The sequence below is a fragment of the Epargyreus clarus genome, unplaced genomic scaffold (assembly GCF_041222505.1).
Source record: "Epargyreus clarus isolate Ecla_fem2 unplaced genomic scaffold, WU_Ecla_fem_2.2 ptg000027l, whole genome shotgun sequence".
Lineage (NCBI taxonomy): Eukaryota > Metazoa > Arthropoda > Insecta > Lepidoptera > Hesperiidae > Epargyreus > Epargyreus clarus.
In genome coordinates, this window is record NW_027332234.1 from 7,730,270 (window position 1) to 7,746,413 (window position 16,144).

The 16,144-nt window shown below is 34.2% G+C and overlaps 1 protein-coding gene across 1 annotated transcript in view; it reads right to left on the reverse strand.

Moving 5' to 3' along the window:
• LOC140753806 (uncharacterized) overlaps window positions 1-16,144 on the reverse strand; it is a 185,324-nt gene that overhangs the window by 101,168 nt on the left and 68,012 nt on the right. The window contains exons 2-3 of the mRNA XM_073088594.1: window positions 8,690-9,005; window positions 5,599-6,884 (exon numbers count right to left, since the gene is read on the reverse strand). Of these exons, the coding sequence (XP_072944695.1) occupies window positions 5,599-6,884; window positions 8,690-9,005 (1,602 nt within the window). The remainder of the gene's footprint in view (window positions 1-5,598; window positions 6,885-8,689; window positions 9,006-16,144) is intronic.

Sequence of the window (16,144 nt, forward strand, 5' to 3'; positions counted from 1 at the left end):
ATCGGTTCAGTAGTTTAGGCGTGAAGGAAAGACAACCAGACAGACAGACAGACAGACAGAGTTACTTTCGGATTTATAATATTAGTAAGGATATAACGAGTAGTATGTATTTTTAAATAAATCCTATGCGGAACTAAGAGTAACTTGGTATACTTCTTTCTCAGTAATCAGTTACTACGCTTGACTTTACAGTTATCATCCTATTAGCTATTTCTACGTCAAACAGCTTGTTTACGGCTATTTGAAACGCATTAACTATTATGACTTCGTGCTAATATCGACGTAAAATATAATCTTTCATTGTTTTATGTTTAACGTCGTATAACGTAGATTAGTTTTACAGAGTTTCGATTATTTGAAGCCTATGGTTTCACTAATTATTACGAAAATAAAGGAAAAATTCCTTTCATATTTTAAGTTTAACGTATGCACATTGCATATACGATATTTAATTTAAATGTTCGAGTAGATAAAAATAAAATATGTAATGTAACGTAAGCACACATTTGATTTATATGTTTGAAAAGATAAAAATAAAATATGTTCGTATAGATAATGTAATTTAAAGCATTCGATTTTCGTTATGCATGAAGCTGAGAGAACTAGAACTAGAGAGTTATGTCAAGTACAAATTCTCGGAAAGAACCTTCACTATTTTGCTTTCAATAAAACTATTTCTTATAATGATGACATTCCAACCAAAAGTAATAATACTTCAACTAAGACTTTATCTGCGAATTTTCTCGCAAATGACTGATTATCTATATTCGTATGCGATAAGTAGTAGGTACATACATATATTGATTTGCAGTGTTTCCATTTAAGTACACTAAAGTTAAGTTTAAAGGTGGTAGAACCCTTTGTGGTTCGACTCCGGCGGCACCAACGCCACACCTATTTCTACCTAATAACAGCAGTGTTAGGCGCTGCTGTGTTCCGGGTTGAAGGGTGTGGTAAGGGAGACAGACTTTTCCGAGGCGTTCCAGCTTAGTCCTCAGGGGTAGCGGCGCATCTGTGGCCGACCTCAGGTAGGAATATCTAATCCTATCTGGGGTTGATTACAGATGTCCATGGGCGGCAGTAGCCACATCAGGTGGACTGCATGCTCGTCTGCTATTCTTATATTATAAAATCTGTTCTGATTTAACACCACACTAAATCTGATTTAACACCAAATGCTTATAGTATAATAACGCCCATATACTTTTAATTTCCATTAGCTCTATCATTGTTAATTATTGCATATTAAAACAATCTCATCAATATGCAATTTATGAGTGCGTAAGAGTATAATACGCATAATCTATGCCTAACATCCATGGCGGATCGGTGGCTGATGACAAGAAATGTGTAGGCGACTGCCCTTAAGCTGCGTACCCACTAGTGGGCTGTAACTGTAACCGTTGAAGTTACTGTAATCAATGTCTATAGTGTGGCTCGTAGTAGCTCGCTAAAAGCATTGATAGCTTAGTGGTTGAAACACTTCCTCTCGATCATGAAGTTCACATCCCAGACGTCTGGTTTTCAATGCTATGTGCGTATTGATTTTTTTTATAATATAGGAGTAGCAGACGAGCATACAGTCCACCTGATGGTAAGTGGCTACTGCCGCCCATGGACATCCGTAATCAACCCTAGATAGGATTAGATATTCCTACCTGAGGTCGGCTACAGATGCACCGCTACCCCTGAGGACTAAGCTGGAACGCCTCGGAGAAGTCACTTAATGATCACTTGGTTTAACCGTAAAGAGAACATCGTGAGGATAGCAGCATACCTGAGAAAATCTTTAAAAAAAAATCAAAGGTATGTGAAGTCTGCCAATTCCCAATTGGCCAGCGGGGTAGACTTTGGCCTCATCCTTCTCACTCTGAAGAGACCGATGCTCAGCAATGGGAAAATAAGATCGACAACGTACGTGGTTTGCGAGCGGCTCGTGGCGAAACGACGTGTTTTGCGGACACATTAGTACGCATTGGTTACAGAGCATTAGCACATTATTTACCGTATCAATTCGGTTACAGTTACAGGCTTAATGAGTACCCAGCCTTAGGTTAACGTGGGCGGGCACCCCACCGCTACTCGTCTTCATACGCTGAGTATGGTCACATACGATTACGTCATGCAGTATTTCCGTAGGAAACTAAATAGCCCACTCTTAATGTCCATTCGTTTATTTAGTTACGAGCGCCCACGCGCAGTTTATCAATTTTTATAAAAAAGAGTGTGTCTACTCATAAAAGCACATTATGCGCATAAAAAGTATAAGTATACTTCTCTGACGTAATTATTAAATATTTCTTATGCATTCAAACAAACTTCCTTCTGAGGTATTCCCGGAGCGCTATGACATGGGGCTCTTCAAAAGAGGTGTAAAAAGAGCTCTCCTTCAAAGCCGGTGATGCATTGGCGACTCCTCTGGTGTTGCAAATGTCCATAGGCGACGGTGACTACTTTCCATCAGGTAGCCCGTCTGCCTCATCGTTTAGGTATAAATATAAAAAAAAATTCAGCAAATGACTATTAGGCAAAGGTAAATACTATAATTAAATTATGTGTTACATCGGTGCGCGTAACTTCGACTCACGCTAAAAATAAACTGATCCGTTTTCTCTAATACGCCAAAAGATAAGAATAGTGTAAGTTTTAGATAGAAAGTGGTCCTATAATTTGCTCTAGTAAAGTTCTATAAATTATTTTTTTTTGGTCAAATTCCTACCAAATTAGTTCAAGCATGTAAAGTTAGTCAAAATGAAGTATAAACGGACAAATAAACACAAGAACAGACGAAGCGACACACAAATATTCAAATATAATATTTGGCGAGTACACAAATATTGGTTTCAAATTTGACACATATTTAGAAATCACAGACAGACAAGATTCCACGGGATGTTACAAAATAGATGGAAAGGTCAAATGCGTCACCACTCTCAACTAAGTCGGGTATCTACTACTATAATATTGGCGGTCTTAAATAATTTATACCTGGCATATAATACGGTAAGCCTCAGCTGAATGTCTTCTATGAGTCAGTCGTAAACGTAATGTGAACTAATCTTCTCAAAGTGCCTCTCCAACTAGCGAAGGTTGGTTGTCAATTCTGCAAGCTTTCTTCGATCTTTAGCGAGACGAAATAGTTGGGCAGCACTCGCTATCACTGTCCACTCTCTAATAATTCGCATCCAAGATTTCTTTCACCCACCTATCTTTCTTTTGCCAGCTACTTTTCCCATCACAATTAGTTGCTGTACTCGTATCTGTCATACCTCATCATCATCAACCCATTACTGTCCCACTGCTAGGCACGGGTCTCCTCTCAGAATGAGAAGGATTAGGCCATAGTCCACAACGCTGGCCTAGTGCGTATTGGTAAACTTCTCAAATCTTCGAAAACTTTATGAACATATATTATATGAGTATGAATTATATGAATTTAGATAATATCAAATTAGATCGATCTTCCTGTATCCTTACTTTGTTCCTGAGAACTAAGCAGGAAGGCCTTATTATTACAATAATCCACGACATATACATAGTATCAACACACTGCCGTATGATGTAGAACTTCCGCAGAGCAACCACACGAACATACAAATAATTTTGCATCAAAAATAATTTGAAAACACGAACAGGTACAAACATTCTGCAAATGGTTTTAGATTTCCAATGTCGACTGGATGTAGCCTGCGTTAAACGAAAACATGTATAAACGTTAAACTCGGTGAATGGCTGCGCAGGCGACGGGGCATTTAGTGATGCGCTATCAAATCGGATCATGTTCTATGGTGTTGTAGGGTTGGTACTTAACATTAGATTGATATTATGGTTATTGGAGAAGTAAATATTTTATGTAGGGTTCATATTTTTCGCTAATGATTTTTTCTCCTCATACTCTACTTCATGTATATGGATATTACCTGCCATACATAGGTATTACTTTAAATATTATGGGATTGAACTTATGTATCAGAATTGTATATATGTATTGATTATTAGACGGGACAATATGTAATAGCAGGACTATTATTAATTATTAGTAACCACTACACTATACCACCGATACACAAAGGACTCCGGGATCAGACAGATATTGTTTATTGTGTGTGTTTATTATTTATGTATGTTTATGGCACCCACAATACATAATCTTAGTTTCAGAATCTAAAATTAGAATGAAACGGCTTTGGAACAATATATAACCAAGTATAGCACGTTTAATGTTTTCAGAATTATTATTATTTTACATTTAAACCAAATAATTAATCTGTAAATCAGTATCAGTTGTCAGCCCTAACAGCTTAACATTTTATGCCATATCGCTGAATTCCTGAGGGTCGTCGATAGAATCGGAATCACGAATACATTTTACACGTGAGCGTCGCAAAGCCTTAAATATATAATAAACCTTCACGACTTGTGACGATGTGCTCTCGTTTGTACTTACAGAATAGTTTTGGACTGCCTTTTGTGAAGTAAGATATTGGAAGAGTAATCGCTCCAATAGATGATCTAACTCTGATAATATGTACTTAAATTTAAGTAAATTAAAGTATAATTACTAGTTACCCAAGTAGGTTTTAGAATATCGTTTAAATGAAAAGAACTTAGCTTTGTAACCGTATTTCTCCCGTAGTCTATAGCGCTCCTTTTTACATAGGTGAGAAATGTAAAATTATTTGACACTGCAACGTAATTCACGATGATAGCAGTTGCCTTGTTTGTGATAATTTTCAGTTAAATATCCTACTGTAGTTATAGTTGTCATAGTATACCAGTATATAAGTAAATAAAGCTTATTATCTACATTCATAGTACAAATACGAAAGCAAAAGTTTTTCGACTTAGATCACAAATCTAAATTCAGCCTTAAGAAATCTGCCTGACCGGGGTTCGAATACCAGCAACCTCTGCGCGTTAGTAATCACTGTGTCACGATATCCGTGATAAAATAATCGTAATTATAAAACTTTATTATTATTAATAAAGTAGGTCTTTCGTAAATTTGCCATATTGCTCATGCAGTCATATTTTCGAGGTCATATTAAATCTGAAACGCCGACGAGACAATGGTGTAATTACTGTGGAGAGAGTTACACGCACTCTTCCTGCCCATTAGCATTGAATGGCGCGTGCGATTGTCGCGCGGTCGACGCGCGGCCACGATCAAACGGCAATCAATGTACAGTGATGACCTAACGTAACAAATATGGGCATTACTTGCAAATAGTTATTGTAGGTGGTATTTTAAAGATATTTGACTGTTGTGGAAATTTCTGCTATATTTTAAATACGATAAGAATAATACATATCGTGATCTAATAAATAAGGATTTAAATCTCAATAACCAGTGGCTTCGATCATAGTCATAAAAAAAACTTTTAAGCCTTCCGTGATAACATCCTATCTAAATAAAACGTTTCTTGTAAAATCCGAGAGATCAAAATATTTTATTATTTTGATTAAAGTTCAGCACATAGCGGCTCATTAGATAGCAAGATTGCGTCTATTATTATGGATAATTCGTGTTATTTCAACCTGTAAGTAAATTACAAATTAAATACAAAAGTGTAAAAAACAAATTACAAAAACACTTACCGGTAACTCTAGGTAGTCAGCAATGGTGTACTTAGCAGCGCCTCGTCGGATGTCAGCTAACGCGGTGAAGTGTTCGTCACGGCGCGCCTTCCTCCGCAACAGCGCACGAGCGTACGGATACGCAGACAAGTATTCCCCATAAGCGTCCAACAATTCACCCATAAACAACTGCTTCAGTAGAATAGAGCTCTCGCTCAATTCTCCCTCTACCGGCGGGGGAGGCAGCTCTCTAAGTTTCAACGACTCCGGAATACTTTTCGTCGCGAAGGTACTTATTCCACTTGTTGATTCGCAAGATGTGTACGCGCCGGTCGAATCGCTCGAACCGCATTTCGAAAATGGAAACGCGGATGAGGTTCCACTTTTTTCACTACTTGCAGAACTCTGGCGTGTAGTGATTGATTTCTCGTAGTAATCCGGATATTGGGGCTCGGATTGGCCTTCCGTTGATGGTGAAGTCTCTTCTGCCCCAACGTTGTTATACACACCGTTCTTTATACAATCATACAAGTCCTCTATAGATTCGTAAGGTGTCATACTTCCACAGGAATCTCTCTCGTCGTCTCTTAAAGTTTCATATATCTCATTATCTTCATTGCGTCGGCTCGCTACTGGAGTTATGGCTGAATCTGATCGACTTCTCTTTACATTCGGAATCTGATCGTATCCGAAATCAGCTGGATTGAGAAAATCCCACCTGACATTAGACCAAACGTTATCGGTCGCATCAGCGGATATTCTATGGTCTGCACAACATTGCCCACCTTTTCTAATTGTCACAGTAGTAACATTTCCGTTATTTTCTACAATTGAACTGTCAACCACTGATTCATTGCTATCTACTGGGATATCGACAATTAATTTACGAAGACAACCTCCACCTGAAGACACACTCGATCTATTGTCCTCATCGATCTTGCGATTAACAGAGATTTGATCGTTCGACTCCGAAGTTGTTATTTCTGATGACGAGTCAATATCGTGTTGTGACAATACTCCTTCCTGGATCAGTTCAGATAAGATACTTTTCGATTGGTCGATATGGTCTTCGACTACGAGATCGAGTTCTTGTATTAGAGACTTAGTCTCATCATTTTCTTTTTCTATGCTGTTACTAGACAACAAGCCGGAGTCTATATATTTTCTCATTCGTTCAGTAAGCGCCTCGCTTGCTTCGGACACAGATTCTAAGTAATAGAAAAGTAAATGATATTCCTCTTTGGTGATAACAGCCGCTCTAAGCAAAGGTTTTCCGTACAATTCAATTGCGGAGAAAAGCGTTGAAGCTGTAACAAAAAGAAAGAAAGCGTTTTACATAATTTATATAGTCTCACATAAATCTAGTCTTGAGAAACGATTGAGCAAGCGTTCTCAAAGTTGAACTGCATACCTATACTTAATATTTATAAGTGGCCGTTAAAATTAACACATTATACCGACAGTAAAACTTTATTTTTACGATTAATTAAATGACGTTTCGTAATACGTAATTAATAGTTATTTAGCACTTAAATCTGAAAACTTTCAACAATAATAATAAATGTGCATACAAATAAATAATTAATAAAGTTTTATACTTTCAGACAGGGTGGGCATTGAACCACGCGGAAAGAAAGAAACAAACTAGATTACAGTTACAGAAAGAAACAAATTTATGACCTCAAACGTTTTCATTCTATGTACAGTTGGCCACTGAAGGTACTAGGAGTTCATGATTTGATCAATATGATAGTCACGGCATCTTGTATATATTAGCCTCGCGTACAGTAGTGTAGTGTTGGGATAGACTTAACATCTTTTTGTGTCAATATTCAAATAATCGAGGAATAACGATCTAATAAATCTCTTAATCTTGTAATATCAATAGGAGCGGGTTTATTATGAGTTCACGTAGTAATACCATCTAGGATTCTTGACTAATACTTCAAATTATTCCTAGTATCGGGTAACGTGTCCTTCCCAATTCTATTTTTTTGTGCTAAAAATAATATTATAACGAAAAAAGAATATACTAAAATTGTTTAATAAATACCATACCAATTTTAGTACTGAAAAATCATTCACATAAATTGGTATAGGTACATGAATTTTCAGTGCAATACTCGATTGGAATTATTTTTTTTGCTTTCGAATATCGATTATTCGTTTCAACATAATGGTAACTATGCACATCACTAGTGTGCAAAGACTTCTGCGAAAGATTACCGGACAAATGCGTGCGTACGCGTTTCATTATTGCCAAACCGCTTTCTACAAACATTGCTCGTATGAACGGAATATGAATACAAAGCAACGCTTGTAATACTACGTACACGTAACTGCCGTGATCAAGCGTAGAGTTGAACTTTAAAAGGTGGGTAAACGACTCCCTACTTATGTACGTATTCAGGGGCAGATGCATTGGGGCTAAGAAGCTAAAGACCCCAAAATCTAAAATTATGTCTATACTTTTTTTTATAATATAGGAGTTGCAGACGAGCATACAGTCCACCTGATTGTAAGTGACTACTGCCGCCCATGGACAACTGTAATCAAGTAGATAGGATTAGATATTCCCACCTGAGGACGGCCACAGATGCGCCGCTACCCCTGAGGACTAAGCTGGAACGCCTCAAAGAAGTATGTCTCCCTTACCACACCCTTCAAACCGGAACACAGCAGCGCCTAACACTGCTGTTATTAGGTAGAAATAGGTGTGGCGGTGGTGCCGCCGGAGTCGAACCACAAACGGTACTACCACCTTCGAAGAAGTCTTCTTAAGTCCATCCGTGACTTTTTAGGGAGTGTTAAATTTAAGAATTAGTTTCAGTAGTAGAGCTAGAGTAGTAGAAAAGCATTTATTTAACCTACCTTGTTACTTCGGTTGGTTGATTTTTAACCCTAATTATTGAGCTGAAACTTTGCAAGCACGTTTGGTGTGGATGAATAGTGACAGTTTAGTGATGTCATTTTAAATACAATATCGGGGCCGCCGCGAGAACCGAACCGATTATTTTTATGCACACTCAATATATGTATTTGTCACATAAGGATTAACATTTTCATAAATAATATGAAAAATTGAATTAAGATCATAAGTCATCATAATTACCGTAGATTTTTTCCCATGCGAGAAAAACCTCCAAATCTCTTCCATCCCATTGTGGAGGTTCATATTCCACGACCAGCACTTCGCCTTCCAACGCGACTGCTGGGGCCCTGGGGTCCACGGGAGCTTTAGAACCTCCCAGAAACAGTAGAGCTGTTGGTGGCCCAGTTAAGGCGAGCGGTGGAGGTAGGGGCCCGGCTAGCGGGAGCGCTTGAGGAGCAGACAAGGGCCCTGAAGGTAGACCAGCTATCACCGCGCCAGCTTCTTGCAGAGGTTCACAGGCAACCTCTGCTACTGTGTTGTTACCCCATACAGCGACCTGTGAAAAAAAACACGTTTTAAATCTCATTGTCAATAATAATAGTAATATCTAGAAGTACATATGCTTTATAAGTAGCACTAACGTGGTCTGGTTTGGAGGATGCCATTATATTTTTATTCTACTTTTTTAAAAATATCGCAATACATGTACCTATCATAATAACTATACTTAAATGACTTATAACCGGTTTGTAAGGAAGACAAGTAGCAGCTATTTATTGAATAAACAACAGTTAGGTATTTATAATAAAGATTAACAAGTAAAACATACAAAGAAACGGTAGAAAAACTAGTAACAATCTCCTTCCCACTTAACTTTTTGTACCGCTATTTACAATTTTCTTTATTCTCAACGTTAAAATCTTTTTCATAATAAAATACTCGCAGATAAAAGGTTCCTACCACAAAACAAAACAGAATTTACTACCTACGTCTGGCTGCTATGTCAGATTCTTTTACAGTTCCTTAAAAATAATCAGTTTGGACATCTAAAACGAAACAAAAAACCAAGCGCAGATACCGGAGTTATCTGTAAATTTTTCTAGGAACTGACTGACATTAAAATCCTGACTCATATAAATATAATAACAATATGTCACTCGTGAGATGTAAAATAGAATGATTTATTGCTATAAATATTTATTAAGCAAACATGCATTTTTTATAGAATTTATGTTATAAGAGAAAATATATCGGTTTAAAGCGATGAAATAGTATGGGCCTATTGGCATTAAATTATTCTATTCTACTGCCCGCAAAATAAAAGCAATGTGGCAAAGATTAATAGAGGTCTGCTTGCATCTTAATAGGCTTAATTAAAAGTCTTTAGGCTTGATCTTTTGCATTAATAGATATTAATTAGGGTATCCATTTACACAGACATTATAAACTACATTAATAAAATTGATATCTTTCAAGTTAATATTAATTAAACTTGGAAACTGGGTTCAATATTTCGTGTATAAAAGTAAAAATGTTTGCATTAAGGAAAGTCAATGAAAGATATTCAGAAGGTCCAATTTAGAGAAGAAACAACAAATACAGTGCAGATACAACTACTTGCGACTTGAACGATACATATAAAGTAATATCGCTACTGTCATGATTTCCGAATTTAATAATTATTTTTAAACAATTTTATACTAAAACCTTATAGGTATAGAGTATCCGATCTGATAATTGTGACATTTCGAATTAAGAAAAGAAGAATAGTTGTCACTGTCAGTGTTTAAAAAAATGGAAGTTAGTGGGGCGGGAGAAAAATACATTAGATCAATGTTATATTATGTTATCCTAATAATATGTTGTGTTGAAAATGTGGAAATAAAGCAAACCAATAAAGGTTCATTAAAGAAATAAGTGATGATGGAATTAAGATGGTGTCAAATATATGTAACAGTACAACCTGATGTGATCATTGAATACATATGTACTACATAAAGGTTGTTGTTTATTACACTTCAGAAGCGGCAAGAACCCAAAAAGAAGCGGAAAGAACTCAAAAAGGCCTGTATAAGTTTTTATGCATTATGTTAAACTCTTTATATAGATGTTTTCGAAGGTACCTACTTATGTAAAGTCTACCAATTCGCACTGGACCAGCACGGTGGACAGTGTTCGGATCCTTCTCATTCTCAGAGGAGCCTCGTGCTTGGCACAAGGACAGTAATGGGTTGATGATGATGATGATGATATAGATAAACCATTAGGTATTCTTGCTTTTATGAATTGTTTTTAATTGAGGAATTCCCTGTTTCCATGGTTGCCATGAATGAAGATGCTATTATTTCTGTAAAGATTCTCTTTAACATGTAATGATGATGTGTCAAGATGCTTTTAATATGCTAATATTATACTTGGATGTTTTCAGTAATGGTTACTGGTGAACTATGTTTGTTCATCAGGGTAGATAAGAAGCCAGTAAACTATGATTGTTTACCAGGTTATTGTAATGGGCTGGTGGACTATGCTTGTTCACGGTATTAAAGGAATGAAGCTGTTGAACTATGATTGTTCACGAGATTAAAGGAATGAAGCTGTTGAACTATGATTGTTCACGGAATTAAAGGAATGAAGCTGGTGAACTATGATTGTTCACCGGTCTAAAGAGGGTAGTGGGCTATGTTTGTCCATGGGTTTAGAATGATTTATTTATTATTTTTGGTATTAAAGATTTACTTACACGAGAAATGGATACATATATTTACATGGAATTGGATATTTTTTATTAATATTTTCATTTAATTCAATACTCTCTCAAATGTGTTTATAATATTATAAAGTTATATTGATAAAATAATTGTATGAGACTTACTACAGATTTGTATAAAAGCATTTATAAATGTTTCTTAATGAGAATTAGAACGGACAATGTCCCAAGTATACTGTCTATGTTTCAGAGGAATAATGATGTTTAATAATGAACTATGTACTCAACCTGATACTCTTTAAGGCGCCATTCCAAGTCGTGTGGTTGAGATATTGAGAGCCAAGAAGTGGACATATTAAGAGTCCGAGTTCCATCTCATGCTCGGATGATGAAGTTTCGCTTTAGAAGATACGACGAGCTTATAAACATATTTTCTACCAAGGCCAAACAATTAGATAATAAAATTTGATGTACCTGGGTTTACTCCAAAAATATGAAGAACTAGCTGACCCGGCAAACAATGTGTTGCCATATAAATTTGGTGAACAATCCTTATCACTTAGGGGTATGATTTCTATGATTCTTTTTTATGGAATAGTCAATACTGTTATTTTTTTTCATTAGGGATGACTGAGAGTGTTATAAACGTAGGAGTAGACAAATGTAATGAAAAAGCTTCGAATTGCTAAGCTATCGGGAGTTACACATGTTATTGTGAGTCAACCTTAAAAGATAGACATATGCTGTTGTGAGATATTTTTTATATAATCTATAAATAATCTCTGCTCCTATTAATTGTAGCATGATGAAAAGTTTACTATATCCAGATCAGGAATATTAAAAATAATTGTACAAAGTTTCGTTAAAATCCGTCCAGTAGTTTTTGTTTCTATAATGGTTATACATACAGACAGACAGATGGACAGATAGACAGACAGACAGACAGACAAACAAACATTTTACTGATTGCATTTTTGGCATCACTATCAATCCCTAATCACCCCCTGATAGTTATTTTGGAAATATATTTCATGTACAGAATTGACGTCTCTACAGATTTATTACAATGTTATCTTGGAATATGATCCGTTGGGTGGGACATAGCCATTTAACACTAGCTGGAAAAGAGAATCTTAACTAATATTTCATGATAAACTATAAATATTGAATTTGTGCAATATTAGTGGGAAATTATTTTGATTATATTAAGTATATACAAGATGTTTGTGTGATTTTGTTTGCATGGATTTAAAAAAAAATGACAATTAAGTATACCTACAACATCAACTATAATGCTTATAAGCACACCCATAAACTGAAATTAACTGTCCTGGCATATGCAATGTTATGAAGAATAGGTAATTCGGAATTTAAATTGTAATAACTTTTGTGTTAAAGTATATCACTTTAAATAAAATTAAGACTAATGTAAACTGGGTATACTTAAAATTATTGGTTATCCTTTATACCATTTCAAATATAGACAGGCAAAAATTCTAAAAATGTTGTAAATTGATATTATTACTTATTCTCATGTCTCCTAAGTATTTTCATGCAGAAATAGTTGTATAATATGTGAAGTTTATATTCTTATCATATAGAATAGATGGTATTCCTCACCGACCAATCAGGAATGGAGAACAGGTATTAAATAGCTTAGAAGTCAATGATTTACTGAACCTTCCATCTTCACAATAGCTTCAACCTTTGATTCAAAAAGACTCCAAAATGTATTTACTAAGAAAAGGTCATCTGGAAAACAATGTTTTTAAAAAAAAAAAGCAACATCAAATCTACATCTTGCTTTCTTCAAGTGTGAGAATGGCTATTAAAAAAAGGGTCCACACATGGAGACATGTTTTATACTATAGCTATACTATAAACTAAATCTATATGACTATTTTATACACTAAAACATTTAACATTTAAATTCCTGGTTGTTATTTTTGAACACTGAAATAGAATTAAGTACTAACTTACTAGTAAGTAGACTTAACTGGACTTAGTTAAAATTTATGACAGTGCCCTGTTGCTGAGGGTTTGGATTTGGGGGCCAATCATCAGTATTTCCTCTCTTTAAATCACATGTCAATGAGAAAACGCAAGGATGGGTCTGAAATCCAGACTGCATCGATAATTGAGCTAACTTGACAGATTTGCCATTTGTTTATGTTGTTAGAGATAATTTTAAATTCATTCAATTTCAAATTTGTAATTTTAAATAACAATGTTACAGCTGTACTATTCAATGATTCAGCTCTACTGTAAAATATGTCAGGAAATTCTAATAATTTAAGATTCCTCTGCAGTGAAAACCTCACTTAAATTTTCTTGTGTAACTGATGTAGAAGTTGTATATTGATGTGAGTTATTACTAAATTTATGTAGGTTATAACCCAATTAATTATATCAACCCTATTGACCGTCACACCATGAACGTGAAATGTTCATAGAAGTTACTGATGACTTTATTTGATCAAATTCTTATGCTTATAGAGAATAATGTAGTAACCAATCTATTTCTGTGAGTTTAAAATAAGTATATTTATTTTATTGGTTCTCATTAATTGTGAAATTATTCAATGTACAATTATTTGGGTGTTTTACATCTGTTGAGAGCATTGTGGCAGCTATATTTTTATTGTATCCCCTGAATTAAGCATATGAAATCTCGTTGCAAGTTGTCGAGCATAGACAAAATTATAGTAACTACATAATGTAATATTTATGAAATCCACTCATTTCTGGAGTTGACTGGTTGTTTTAGCTCATTGTATGTAACTTTGATAAAAGCATTTCTAATGATAAAAGTGCAACCCACTTTTTATAACTTTTTCAACATATTAAATTAAATGAAATCGAATTTGTTTGAAAATAAGTAATTGTCAAACATCTCTCATACATAGTCTCTGCTTACAAACATTTGTCTTAAGTATAAAATTTAATTTCAATTAAATTCGAATATATTTTAAAAAATATAATAATTAAATGTCACGTAAAATAAAATGTTGTGTAAATAAGTCAATTTAAATTTAAAATTGCCCGGAACTAAAACTTCGTAAAAAAAAAGTGAGTTATAGCAGCTCTTATATATTTAATATGTATTAAGTTTGTTTTTAAATACCCGAAAATGTTCATGCAGGATTTAATAATATGACACTTATGTTGTTATATATTGTAGTAATTAATTGATGCTCTTTAGTAAAAGTATAAACTGAAAAGGTGTACAAGTAGGCATTAACGTGGATATATCTTTATGATAATCGTTGCAGATTTTATTTTAAAGAATACAGCACGTGATTTATATGTGATGTGAAAAGTGAAGGAAAGATTACTATTTTGGTTTTTAAATGTGGTTTTCTCCAATCTCTTTATTTTAAAATAATAAATTGCAATATGTATTGCTTGCATATTTTTGTCTCTAAGACAAGTTCTTTTTTAGTGGGGTTTCCTCAAAACATAATTCGTGAGGCAAGAAAACTATTGTCGTTATACTTATGTCGTTAACTGCTGTTTCAATAAGTAAATTTAGTAGTTTTTTTATGATATGTATGGAAAAAGGATATTTTATTATAAATACTTAAGTAGTCCTAAGAATTTAAAGCTTATTGTGTCATCAATAAGTACAATTAACATGTTTATTTCTCTTGGTGAATTTAATGATTTTAGCTTTATTTATATTCATTGTCAGAATATTTGTTTTAAATCTTCATTGGTAAATAGAAATGTGCCATCATCATCGAACAGATGACTCATGATTTCCATTTTTAAAAATAAGTCTATTAAAAAAATGAAGCCTCCAAAATAGTACCTTGGGGTAGACCATTTGTTACCTTTTTACAATTCGATTGGTGGTATTGTGAACTTTTTGTTGGTATACATATTTGGAATATCCAATTACTCTCTGTCCGGTAGGTAAGAATAAATTAGATCAAAATTGAGAGTTACTTTGTGTGTTGTACATGATCAAGGGCTTTTGTGATATCTATGAACAGAGCGACACCAGAAAATTATAAATTGCCATATTTATGCTTTTATTTTTTCCATGATCATAACCGTTGAGAACTGGAAATTTGCTTCAAGGAAATAAATAAATACTAATTTAAATATATTTTTCAGTCTTTTTAGAACTATGGTACTAGTCATAGCCCGAGATATTTGTATTTCTCAAATATTAATTATTAATTTAATACCTCGTTAATGAATAAGAACAAACAATATTTGTTACATACAGAATACATGTAAACATGTTTGAGCTTTCTGGGTTTGTCTGATGATAGATTTAAATCGTTTAGCTTACACTTTTGAAATAGTGTCATTGTTATGGTTTTGGATGTTACATTCTGTTGTTAGTATATGTTACATTTTGTTTGTATATGTTAAGTTTTTGTTGAGATAAACCGCGTAGGTCGTAATTCCGTTGAAATAACGGATTAAATTGTTATTATATTTTAAATGATAATTAATTGATTACTTTGAGTTTTTTTGAAAGAATTGTTTGTTTCTCATCATAATTGTAGTATGAATTATGGAAGTTTAAGTTAATTAATTTCATGCGTTATTTTTATAACTATGCAGCACCTTTATACCGTAGTCTGTTAATTATGATGGATATTGTACTAATTATTGTTTTTTTATTGTTGCTGTTGTGTTGGTTTAATGTAATAATCCTACAATTTTAAATAATATCGATTGTCATACCGAATGTCATGATTTGTAGGCGATAAAATAAGCAGATACTATTTCGTTTAGACAAAGTTAAATGTAGTAACTTTACCAAAGTTGTCATTTATTTGTAATTGAAATGTGTTTGAAAGTTATAGTTTTTGTATGATGTAAATTTATATAATATTATTAACTTATGGGGATTGTTGTGTGTGCCGGGAGGCGACACACTGTCGGATGGCCGAATGTCATGATTTCCGAATTTAATAATTATTTTTAAACAATTTTATACTAAAACCTTATAGGTATAGAGTATCCGATCT